At 45.3% G+C, this 13,218-nt stretch overlaps 1 protein-coding gene across 1 annotated transcript in view; it reads left to right on the top strand.

Annotated features, from left to right (window-relative positions):
* Nucleotides 1-13,218, top strand: part of LOC308144137 (calpain-9) — a 44,106-nt gene that overhangs the window by 10,925 nt on the left and 19,963 nt on the right. Inside the window, exons 5-9 of the mRNA XM_080521234.1 lie at nt 2,850-3,021; nt 3,146-3,217; nt 3,291-3,382; nt 4,321-4,395; nt 8,336-8,496. Coding sequence (XP_080377360.1) covers nt 2,850-3,021; nt 3,146-3,217; nt 3,291-3,382; nt 4,321-4,395; nt 8,336-8,496 — 572 coding nt within the window. The remainder of the gene's footprint in view (nt 1-2,849; nt 3,022-3,145; nt 3,218-3,290; nt 3,383-4,320; nt 4,396-8,335; nt 8,497-13,218) is intronic.

The raw sequence follows: 13,218 nt of genomic DNA, 5'->3' as shown, positions 1-13,218 counted from the left end.
GAGGAGCTAACCCTACCCCCCCGTCCAGAGGAGAGGAGCTAGCTAACCCTCCATCTAGAGGGGAGGAGCTAACCCTACCTCTCCGTCTAGAGGGGAGGAGCTAACCCTAACCCTCCGTCCAGAGGGGAGGAGCTAACCCTAACCCTCCGTCCAGAGGGGAGGAGCTAACCCTAACCCCTCCGTCTAGAGGGGAGGAGCTAACCCTAACCCCTCTGTCTAGAGGGGAGGAGCTAACCCTAACCCCCCCCGTCCAGAGGAGAGGAGCTAACTAACCCTCCGTCCAGAGGGGAGGAGCTAACTGTCAAGCTTTCTCTTCTTTATGATGCGTCCCCGCTTGACGGGACGTGGACGGAGCTCAAGTATCAACGCGAGGCCAACTCAGTTTTAAACCATTTATTCCCAGTTTTAATATAACAGGTTGAAAACCTTAAAGAAAAAGGGTAAAAGAGACAAAGGAAAAAATAAGCTCTGTTCTAATGTTCAATGAATTACCACCATGAGCTTTCTATCATTTTTATTAATTTATCAACTGAATTATCTGCCGTTTACCAGTCTTCAACCTAAAATCATTACTCTTAACTTTTAAGTAATTTATCCTTCATTGTTTAACATAAATTATACTATAAAATCACAATATGTATATCATATATATATATATATATATTGGTCAGGGCAAACCATATAGTAGTAGGTTTAACTTTACACTAGGCTCAAATGACATAAATCAAAATAGTTAACCAAACTGTAGAAACTCACCAACGACGTCCCTGAGCTGCTTCCACTGAATCTCTGAGTCTCTAACCCCACAGGTGTAATTGATTTTGAATCAGGGTGAGAGTCTCACAGGAGGAGCTTAGAGCTCAGGCCCCACCCTTATGTTGGGCTCCATCTCCTGACTAAAGGTGGCACTACACCTACACCTGACCCAAGGTGAAGTGGAAAAATATAGGTTAGATTTGAGGTGTTTTCTCTTCTTCATGTCTGTGAAGTCACCTCCCACTTGAGCTCCTGTGGGAAACCAAGGAGGTCACACCGTATATGGGGTCTGAGCCGTTTGTTCCTCGATCGGCAGCAGAACAATGAGGCGTCTCACATCTCTCCGGAGGATGGTCGTTGGAAGTTTTGTTGTTTGATGGTTTGCAGAGCTTATTGGGACAGGATTGCTTGGTACCACTCTTATGTTGACATCTCTGACAGTTCCTTTCCCATCTTGGTTGACTTCAACCACTCTTCCCAGTTTGTACTGGTTTCTCAGTGCATTTTGGTCAGCCACCCAAACTATGTCACCGACTGCAACATTGCGCTCTTTTGTGTGCCACTTACTCCTTATGAATAAATTTGGCCCTGCGAGCTGGCACCAATGCTTCCAGAACTTATTGACTTCTGTTTGTATGGCTTGCAGTCTTTTGTGGGGGTAACCTTTGAAGTCAAAGTTCGCAAAGTCACCCTTGGGGTTGGCCCGTCCAAGCAGGAGACTGTTAGGGCTGACGTAGCGAACGCAATCTTCTCTACTTTGCACTTTAGCGTCTATTGGTCTTTCATTCACGAGGTTGGACGCTGTGAACAAAATCGTCTGGAATTCACTCCAGGTATAACCTCCATCACCTGCCAGATTGTTAAGGGCCCTCTTCACCAGCCGGACTGCTGCCTCAGCTGCCCCGTTTCGGTGGGGTGAGTCCGCTGGGTGGATCTTCCATGACCACTCAGTTCCATGTTTTGCTGCATTGTTTCCCAGTTGTGTCATGTCCAAACTGTCAATGTACTGGTACAGCTCTGCCAGCGCTGGTTTGGCTCCCACGAAGTTCGAACCTGGATCAGACCATACCTTCTTAGGGTGACCTCTCAGTGCCGTGAATCGTTGGTAGGCTAGAAGGAATCCTTCGGAAGATTGATCCCTGACAATGTCTGTGTGTATGGCTCTTGAAGCCATGCAGCAGAACACAGTGCCCCACACTTTGAGCTTGACTCTCTTCTTTACTTCGTCCTTTACCATGTATGGCCCAAACAGGTCGACCGTGGTATATTCAAAGGGATTGGCAGGGTTCACTCTTTCGGAAGGAAGGTCACCCATCACTTGTTGACATGTCTTTCCCTTCATTTTTCTGCAGGTCACACAGCTGTCCACAACTCGCTTAGCATGTCTCCGGCCTTTGATTACCCAGGCTTTGCTCCTCATTCTCAGAAGAGTTCCAGCAATGCCTTCATGGTTAGCTTCATGAGCTTCTCTGGCAAGCAAAATTGAGATCCAATGCTTGAATGGGAGGATTGGAACGGTAGCTTTCTCTTCGGCAAAGTAATGGAACCGTCCCCCACACATCAGGAGTCCATCACTGTCCCGGTACACAACCAACCTCTTGAGTGCTGTGTCTGGAAAGGTTTGGCCTTCTTGGGCTGCTAGAAGAAGATCTCTGAGTCTCTAACCCCACAGGTGTAATCGATTTTGAATCAGGGTGAGAGTCTCACAGGAGGAGCTTAGAGCTCAGGCCCCACCCTTATGTTGGGCTCCATCTCCTGAATAAAGGTGGCACTACACCTACACCCGACCCAAGGTGAAGTGGAAAAAATAGGTTAGATTTGAGGTGTTTTCTCTTCTTCATGTCTGTCAAGTCACTAACTAACCCTCCGCCCAGAGGAGAGGAGCTAACCCTAACCCCTCCGTCCAGCGGGGAGGAGCTAACCCTAACCCCCCCGTCCAGAGGGGAGGAGCTAACCCTACCCCTCCGTCTAGAGGGGAGGAGCTAACTAACCCTTCGTCCAGAGTGGAGTAGCTGTTTGATATGTTCAATTGAAGGGTGTGTGTGTGTGTGTGTGTGTGTGTGTGTGTGTGTGTGTGTGTGTGTGTGTCCCAGGCTGAAGGGGGGCTACCGAGCACTGGACATGGGCTTCCCCCACGAAGCCATGGTGGACATGACGGGCGGGGTGACGGAGGTGCTGATGATGGCGTCGCTGCCCAGAGACCTGCCGGCGTTCCTCCGACAGCTGCTGGCCAAAGGAGCGCTCATCAGCTGTGCCAACTGCCAGGTGGGGGGGTGGAGGTGGTGGTGGGGGGGGGGGGGGGGGGACACACACACACCAAAGAACCTGCAGAAGATGAGTCACCTAATCGCAGTAACCTTTGATTGGGCGGATGTGTTTCCACCTGCAGGGTCCTCTGGAGGAGAGGCACGAACTGGGCATCATGTACAGACATGCTTACTCCCTCACCGCGGTGGAGAAGGTAACAAACAAACAAACAAACAAACAAACTGGGCTTCAAAAGCAGCTTCTTTAAAAGGCTTCTCATCCTTCAGGTGGAGACGTCTCGCGGCGCCAAGGACCTGGTGCGGATCCTGAACCCGTGGGGGAACACGGAGTGGGAGGGGCGCTGGAGCGACCTGAAAGGGTGGGTGGAGCTTCTTTCATCTCCTTTCATCTGGAGTAAAAGGACCCGAAGGTGCATGTTTGCGCTTGTTTGTGGGCGCAGCAGCGACATGTTGCGTCTCTTCCTCCTGGTGTTTCTGTCGGCTCCTTGTCCTTCCAGTCCTGTGTCTCATAAACACCCAGCGGATTACTGGGGGAAAAGAAAGACCTTGACTTTGAGACGTTTAAACGGCCGACGGTTTTCAGCGAGACCAAACCTGCCCGGCGCCTCAACAAATCGACTTTCCTCTAAAAAAACCAAAGCCACAGAAAGAATTTGACATTAAATAGCAAGTAAATCCAGATTATCGCAAATACGTCTGAGGATGACAGACAATAACCATAATAACAGATATTATCATGAATTCTACAACCTCGTTTGTCTTCTTGAAACTTTATAAATGTAGAAATGTAGAATCGGCCTCAAAGCACCTTTGTCTTCATCCAGAAGGTAACGTGGGTTTAAGCAGCACAGCTTTTCTGCAGATATGAGGAGAATAAAGAGAGTCACTGTGGTGAAGATGTCCCCCCTTCCCCAACCCTACCCCCCAACCCTAACCCTAACCCTACACCCCAACCCTAACCCAACCCCCTACCTCCCTACCCTACCCCCAACCCTAACCCTACCCCCCTACCCTAACCCTAACTCTAACCCCCCCTACCCCAACCCTACCACCCAACCCTAACCCTACACCCCAACCCTACCCCCCTACCCTAACCCTAACTCTAACCCCCCACCCCAACCCTACTACCCAACCCTAACCCTACACCCCTACCCTAACCCGACCCCCAACCCTAACCCTACCCCCCTACCCTATCCCTAACCCCCTACCTCCCTACCCTAACCCTTACCCCCCTACCCCCTCAACCCGAACCCTACCCCCACAACCCTAACCCTAACTCTACCCCCCCCCCCCCCAGTCCAGAGTGGACCAGAGTGAGTCCAGAGGAGCAGAAGAGACTGGGTCTGGTCCGCAGGGAGGACGGAGAGTTCTGGTGAGTTTGTTCTGTCCTCAGTACAGTTTAGTACTTTTCTAAACTACCAGGGTTCACTAACCCATACTGTTCTAAACTACCAGTGAGAGATCACTAACCCATACTGTTCTAAACTACCAGTGAGAGATCACTAACCCATACTGTTCTAAACTACCAGAGAGAGATCACTAACCCATACTGTTCTAAACTACCAGAGAGAGATCACTAACCCATACTGTTCTAAACTACCAGAGAGAGATCACTAACCCAAACTGTTCTAAACTACCAGAGAGAGATCACTAACCCATACTTTTCTAAACTACCAGAGAGAGATCACTAACCCATACTGTTCTAAACTACCAGAGAGAGATCACTAACCCATACTGTTCTAAACTCCTAGAGAGAGATCACTAGCCCATACTGTATCTAAACTACCAGAGAGAGATCACTAACCCATACTGTTCTAAACTACCAGAGAGAGATCACTAACCCATACTGTTCTAAACTACCAGAGAGAGATCACTAACCCATACTGTTCTAAACTCCTAGAGAGAGATCACTAACCCATACTGTGTCTAAACTACCACAGAGAGATCACTAACCCATACTGTTCTAAACTACCAGAGAGAGATCACTAACCCATGCTTTTCTAAACTACCAGAGAGAGATCACTAACTCATACTGTTCTAAACTACCAGAGAGAGATCACTAACCCATACTGTTCTAAACTACCAGAGAGAGATCACTAACCCATACTGTTCTAAACTCCTAGAGAGAGATCACTAACTCATACTGTTCTAAACTACCAGAGAGAGATCACTAACCCATACTGTTCTAAACTCCTAGAGAGAGATCACTAACTCATACTGTTCTATACTACTAGAGAGAGATCACTAACCCATACTGTTCTAAACTACCAGAGATCACTAACCCATACTGTTCTAAACTACCAGAGATCACTAACCCAAACTGTTCTAAACTACCAGAGAGAGATCACTAACCCATACTATTCTAAACTACCAGAGATCACTAACCCAAACTGTTCTAAACTACCAGGGATCACTAACCTATACTCTTCTAAGCTACCAGAGATCACTAACCTATACTGTTCTAAACTACCAGAGATCACTAACCTATGCTCTTCTAAACTACCAGGGTTCACTAACTTATACTGTTCTACACTACCAGAGATCACTAACCCAAACTGTTCTAAACTACCAGAGAGAGATCACTAACCCATACTTTTCTAAACTACCAGAGAGAGATCACTAACCCATACTGTTCTAAACTACCAGAGAGAGATCACTAACCCATACTGTTCTAAACTCCTAGAGAGAGATCACTAACCCATACTGTATCTAAACTACCAGAGAGAGATCACTAACCCATACTGTTCTAAACTACCAGAGAGAGATCACTAACCCATACTGTTCTAAACTCCTAGAGAGAGATCACTAACCCATACTGTATCTAAACTACCAGAGAGAGATCACTAACCCATACTGTTCTAAACTACCACAGAGAGATCACTAACCCATACTGTTCTAAACTACCAGAGAGAGATCACTAACCCATACTGTTCTAAACTCCTAGAGAGAGATCACTAACCCATACTGTATCTAAACTACCACAGAGAGATCACTAACCCATACTGTTCTAAACTACCAGAGAGAGATCACTAACCCAAACTGTTCTAAACTACCAGAGAGAGATCACTAACTCATACTGTTCTATACTACTAGAGAGAGATCACTAACCCATACTGTTCTAAACTACCAGAGATCACTAACCCAAACTGTTCTAAACTACCAGGGAGAGATCACTAACCCATACTATTCTAAACTACCAGAGATCACTAACCCAAACTGTTCTAAACTACCAGGGATCACTAACCTATACTCTTCTAAGCTACCAGAGATCACTAACCTATACTGTTCTAAACTACCAGAGATCACTAACCTATGCTCTTCTAAACTACCAGGGTTCACTAACTTATACTGTTCTACACTACCAGAGATCACTAACCCAAACTGTTCTAAACTACCAGAGAGAGATCACTAACCCAAACTGTTCTAAACTACCAGAGAGAGATCACTAACCCATACTGTTCTAAACTCCTAGAGAGAGATCACTAACCCATACTATTCTAAACTACCAGAGATCACTAACCCAAACTGTTCTAAACTACCAGAGAGAGATCACTAACCCATACTGTTCTAAACTCCTAGAGAGAGATCACTAACCCATACTGTTCTAAACTACCAGAGATCACTAACCCAAACTGTTCTAAACTACCAGGGAGAGATCACTAACCCATACTATTCTAAACTACCAGAGATCACTAACCCAAACTGTTCTAAACTACCAGGGATCACTAACCTATACTCTTCTAAGCTACCAGAGATCACTAACCTATACTGTTCTAAACTACCAGGGATCACTAACCTATACTCTTCTAAGCTACCAGAGATCACTAACCTATACTGTTCTAAACTACCAGGGATCACTAACCTATACTCTTCTAAGCTACCAGAGATCACTAACCTATACTGTTCTAAACTACCAGAGATCACTAACCTATGCTCTTCTAAACTACCAGGGTTCACTAACTTATACTGTTCTACACTACCAGAGATCACTAACCCAAACTGTTCTAAACTACCAGAGAGAGATCACTAACCCAAACTGTTCTAAACTACCAGAGAGAGATCACTAACCCATACTGTTCTAAACTCCTAGAGAGAGATCACTAACCCATACTATTCTAAACTACCAGAGATCACTAACCCAAACTGTTCTAAACTACCAGAGAGAGATCACTAACCCATACTGTTCTAAACTCCTAGAGAGAGATCACTAACCCATACTGTTCTAAACTACCAGAGATCACTAACCCAAACTGTTCTAAACTACCAGGGAGAGATCACTAACCCATACTATTCTAAACTACCAGAGATCACTAACCCAAACTGTTCTAAACTACCAGAGAGAGATCACTAACCCATACTGTTCTAAACTCCTAGAGAGAGATCACTAACCCATACTGTTCTAAACTACCAGAGATCACTAACCCAAACTGTTCTAAACTCCTAGAGAGAGATCACTAACCCATACTATTCTAAACTACCAGAGATCACTAACCCAAACTGTTCTAAACTACCAGAGAGAGATCACTAACCCATACTGTTCTAAACTCCTAGAGAGAGATCACTAACCCATACTGTTCTAAACTACCAGAGAGAGATCACTAACCCATACTGTTCTAAACTCCTAGAGAGAGATCACTAACCCATACTGTTCTAAACTACCAGAGATCACTAACCCAAACTGTTCTAAACTCCTAGAGAGAGATCACTAACCCATACTATTCTAAACTACCAGAGATCACTAACCCAAACTGTTCTAAACTACCAGAGAGAGATCACTAACCCAAACTGTTCTAAACTCCTAGAGAGAGATCACTAACCCATACTGTTCTAAACTCCTAGAGAGAGATCACTAACCCATACTGTTCTAAACTACCAGAGAGAGATCACTAACCCATACTGTTCTAAACTACCAGAGATCACTAACCCAAACTGTTCTAAACTCCTAGAGAGAGATCACTAACCCATACTATTCTAAACTACCAGAGATCACTAACCCAAACTGTTCTAAACTACCAGAGAGAGATCACTAACCCATACTGTTCTAAACTCCTAGAGAGAGATCACTAACCCATACTATTATAAACTACCAGGGTTCACTAACTTATACTGTTCTAAACTACCAGAGAGAGATCACTAACCTACACTGTTCTAAACTACCAGGGATCACTAACCTAAACTGTTCTAAACTACCAGAGATCACTAACCCATACTGTAATAGGACCCCCCCACCAGAACCCGAGCCAGACCAGACGGGCTCGGGGAGCTGGATCTTAAAGCTCGCTGATCGTGACTGAGTGTCTGGCCCCCGTCAGGATGTCGGTGTCGGACTTCCGTCAGTACTTCGAGCTGATGGAGGTGTGTTACCTGACGGAGAGTCCCGGTGGGTTCGGCGCCAGCGTCAGGCCCTGGACCTGCATCGCACACGACGGCAACTGGGTACCGTCGGTCTCAGCAGGAGGTCCGGCTCAAGGAGGTAGGACCGGGGTGGAGAACCACGACTGCTCGACCTGAAACAGAACCTTTGGAAATGTGGATTTTTTTTGGCCGTACCTTCAATACCGGCACAAGTTCCCGAGTGTTCCTAAAACGCACTGCCACCTAGTGGCTGGGTATGCGAACTCCGTGTGCCGTCAGAACGGTGCCGTCGGCAGAGTAGACAAACACAACGGGAAGAAACGATGCTTGTTTTGCCGCCAGTGATTCTGGTGTTGGTCGTCAGACTGAAGGTGTGTCCCGGTCTGTCGGGGGGTTTGGACTGTTTGGTGAGGGTTTGTGATCTGGAACCGGATTAACTAGAGGTTTACGTCATGCTGAGACACGCTTGTTTTCTACAGGCTTTCATGACAACGTGCAGTTTTTAGTCTCTAGAACACCATCTGTCAGAGCCTGGGTAGCTCAGTCGGTAGAGCATCAGACTTTTAATCTGAGGGTCCAGGGTTCAAGTCCCTGTTCAGGCGAGTTCAACTTTACAGGCCAGGGTTTTGAGTGACTGGGTTAATACTGTTAATGATGAGTTTTCTCAAAAAGATGAATCCCACATGGACAATATCAAATATCAGAACCTTCTCATACTGTTCTACTTGTAACTAGAACTCTTGACTTTCTTGCTGTATCGTAGGAACATCGGTCATACGTTGCCCCCAGTGAGATATATCACTTAGATCATATATCATATATCATTTAGAAGCAGTTTTCCATTGTTGTCAACATTTGGGCATTACGCGGTGAATCTCTGTTCCTTTCACTTTATTTCTGGACGCGTCTGAATCAAAGGCTTCAGCATCAGGAGGAAAGGAGGTGTAGAATGATAGAACTTGTCGGTAGTGAGACCTCCAGCAGTAACAGACCAGGTAGATCGCTGTCTATCAGAGCCTGGGTAGCTCAGTTGGTAGAGCATCAGACTTTTAATCTGAGGGTCCAGGGTTCAAGTCCCTGTTCAGGCGAGATCAGCTTTTGTGCTGGACTTGGAAAGAAAGTCCAAATGTGGTTCTTGTCTCACTGAAGTCTCTCACACACTGTGATCTTCTGCAAACTGCTGTAAATGAAAGCTGGATTTTATTAACCACAAAATGAGCCATTTAATGTCTTCATGCGAAACAGAACGTTAATCAGCGTGTGTTTACGTAGGTTGCCATGGAAACGGCTGTAGAGCTGTGTTCTATCATTCTACACATCCATTCCACTGAAGCGTTTGATTCAGACACGTCCAGAAATAAAGTGAAAGGACGCAATGACCTGGCTACGCTAACGGTGGAAAAAGAACCGGTCCTTTGACGGTGCTCATTTAAGAACCGGCCCTTAACTAGAACCTGGTTCTTTCTGGTGGAAAAGCCCAGATTCAAAACTCTGGCCTGTGAAGTTGAGCTCGCCTGAACAGGGACTTGAACCCTGGACCCTCAGATTAAAAGTCTGATGCTCTACCGACTGAGCTACCCAGGCTCTGACAGAGACTGTAGGAGTGTTGAACTTTCTTCTTGTCATTACGGAGGATGATTCGACCTTTGTGCCATGTTTCCCATTCAGCAGTACTTTAATGAGGAATTGAACCTCCTTGTCGCTCTATTGGAGTTTTTTCACGTCCGTCTTGTTTCAGTCCGGAGCCCCTAGTGGCCAGAGAGAAAATAATAATAATAATGTGAATGAGCTTGAGGCTTGTTTTCCTAACATTTGGGCATTACACAGTGAATCTCTGCTCCTTTCACTATTTCTGGACGTGTCTGGATCAAAGGCTTCAGCATCAGGAGGAAAGGAGGTGTAGAATGATAGAAGTCCTTGTAAGTAGTGATACCTCCAGCAGTAACAGACCAGGTAGAACGTTCTCTGTCAGAGCCTGGGTAGCTCAGTCGGTAGAGCATCAGACTTTTAATCTGAGGGTCCAGGGTTCAAGTCCCTGTTCAGGCGAGCTCAACTTTACAGGCCAGAGTCTTGAGTGACTTGGTTAATACTGTTAATGACAAGTTTTTTCATAAAGATTAATCCCTGGGCAACAATCAAACAATCATAATATTAAGTATCAGAACCTTCTAATACTCTTCTTCTTGTAACTAGAACTCTTGACTTTCTTGCTGGACTGTAGCTCGATCGTTTCAACATTTGGGCATTACACAGTGAATCTCTGCTCAGAAGATCACAGTGTGTGAGAGACTTCAGTGAGACAACAACCACATCTGGACTTTCTTTCTAAGTCCAGCAAGAAAGTCAAGAGTTCTAGTAACAAGTAGAGTATTAGAAGGTTCTGATATTTAATATCGTCAATGTCTGATTGGTGCCCAGGGATTCATCTTTCACTGTGTAATGCCCAAATGTTGACAACAATGGAAAACTGCTTCTAAATGATCTATATCCCTGGGCATCATCGTCTGATTGGTGGCCAGGGATTAATCTTTCTGAAGAAACCCATCATTAACAGTATTAACGAAGTCACTCAAAACTCTGATGTGGAAAGCTGAACCCGCCTGAACAGGGACTTGAACCCTGGACCCTCAGATTAAAAGTCTGATGCTCTACCGACTGAGCTACCCAGGCTCTGACAGAGATTATTCTACCTGGTCTGTTACTGCTGGAGGTATCACTACTTACAAGGAGTTCTATCATTCGACACCTCCTTTCCTCCTGATGCTGAAGCCTTTGATTCAGACGCGTCCAGAAATAGTGAAAGGAGCAGAGATTCACTGCGTAATGCCCAAATGTTGACAACGGAAAACTGCTTCTAAATGATACATGATACGTGATCTATGTGATATATCTCACTGGGGGCAACGTATGACCACCGATTGGAGCCACGACCAGATTTTGCTACCGATGTTCCTATGATCCGGTCTTTGGTCCCCGACAGCAGAAGATCACAGTGTGAGAGACGTCAGTGAGACGAGAACCACATCTAGACTTTCTTTCTAAGTCCAGCAAGAACCACAAGAGTTCTAGTTACAAGAAGAAGAGTATGAAAAGGTTCTGATATTATCAATGTAGGATTCACCTTTTCGAGAAAACTTGTCATTACCAATAATAATTAATAGCCTGTAAAGTTGAACTCGCCTGAACAGGGAATTGAACCCTGGACCCTCAGATTAAAAGTCTGATGCTCTACCTGACAGAGGGTGTTCTACCTGGTCTGTTACTGCTGGAGGTATCACTACTTACAAGGAGTTCTATCATTCTACACCTCCTTTCCTCCTGATGCTGAAACCTTTGATTCAGACGCGTCCAGAAATAAAGTGAAAGGAGCAGAGATTCACTAGTGTTTTTGCCCAAATGTTGGAAAAGCCCGTCTTGTTTCAGTCCGGAGCCCCGAGTGGCCAGAGAGAAAATAATAATAATGTGAATGAGCTTGAGGCTTCTTTTCCTAACATTTTGGCATTACACAGTGAATCTCTGCTCCTTTCACTATTTCTGGACGCGTCTGGATCAAAGGCTTCAGCATCAGGAGGAAAGGAGGTGTAGAATGATAGAACTCCTTGTAAGTAGTGATACCTCCAGCAGTAACAGACCAGGTAGAACGTTCTCTGTCAGAGCCTGGCTAGCTCAGTCGGTAGAGCATCAGACTTTTAATCTGAGGGTCCAGGGTTCAAGTCCCTGTTCAGGCGAGCTCAACTTTACAGGCCAGAGTCTTGAGTGACTTGGTTAATACTGTTAATGACAAGTTTTTTCATAAAGATTAATCCCTGGGCAACAATCAAACAATCATAATGTTAAGTATCAGAACCTTCTAATACTCTTCTTCTTGTAACTAGAACTCTTGACTTTCTTGCTGGACTGTAGCTCGCTCGTTTCAACATTTGGGCATTACACAGTGAATCTCTGCTCAGAAGATCACAGTGTGTGAGAGACTTCAGTGAGACAACAACCACATCTGGACTTTCTTTCTAAGTCCAGCAAGAAAGTCAAGAGTTCTAGTAACAAGTAGAGTATTAGAAGGTTCTGATATTTAATATCGTCAATGTCTGATTGGTGCCCAGGGATTCATCTTTCACTGTGTAATGCCCAAATGTTGACAACAATGGAAAACTGCTTCTAAATGATCTATATCCCTGGGCATCATCGTCTGATTGGTGGCCAGGGATTAATCTTTCTGAAGAAACCCATCATTAACAGTATTAACGAAGTCACTCAAAACTCTGATGTGGAAAGCTGAACCCGCCTGAACAGGGACTTGAACCCTGGACCCTCAGATTAAAAGTCTGATGCTCTACCGACTGAGCTACCCAGGCTCTGACAGAGATTATTCTACCTGGTCTGTTACTGCTGGAGGTATCACTACTTACAAGGAGTTCTATCATTCGACACCTCCTTTCCTCCTGATGCTGAAACCTTTGATTCAGACGCGTCCAGAAATAGTGAAAGGAGCAGAGATTCACTGCGTAATGCCCAAATGTTGACAACGGAAAACTGCTTCTAAATGATACATGATACGTGATCTATGTGATATATCTCACTGGGGGCAACGTATGACCACCGATTGGAGCCACGACCAGATTTTGCTACCGATGTTCCTACGATCCGGTCTTTGGTCCCCGACAGCAGAAGATCACAGTGTGAGAGACGTCAGTGAGACGAGAACCACATCTAGACTTTCTTTCTAAGTCCAGCAAGAACCACAAGAGTTCTAGTTACAAGAAGAAGAGTATGAAAAGGTTCTGATATTATCAATGTAGGATTCACCTTTTCGAGAAAACTTGTCATTAACAGTAATAATTAA

The sequence above is a fragment of the Blennius ocellaris genome, assembly GCF_963422515.1.
Source record: "Blennius ocellaris genome assembly, contig: SCAFFOLD_63, whole genome shotgun sequence".
In the NCBI taxonomy this organism is placed as follows: domain Eukaryota; kingdom Metazoa; phylum Chordata; class Actinopteri; order Blenniiformes; family Blenniidae; genus Blennius; species Blennius ocellaris.
The sequence above is the reverse complement of the archived record's forward strand: the minus strand, read 5'-3'. Positions and strand labels throughout refer to the sequence as shown.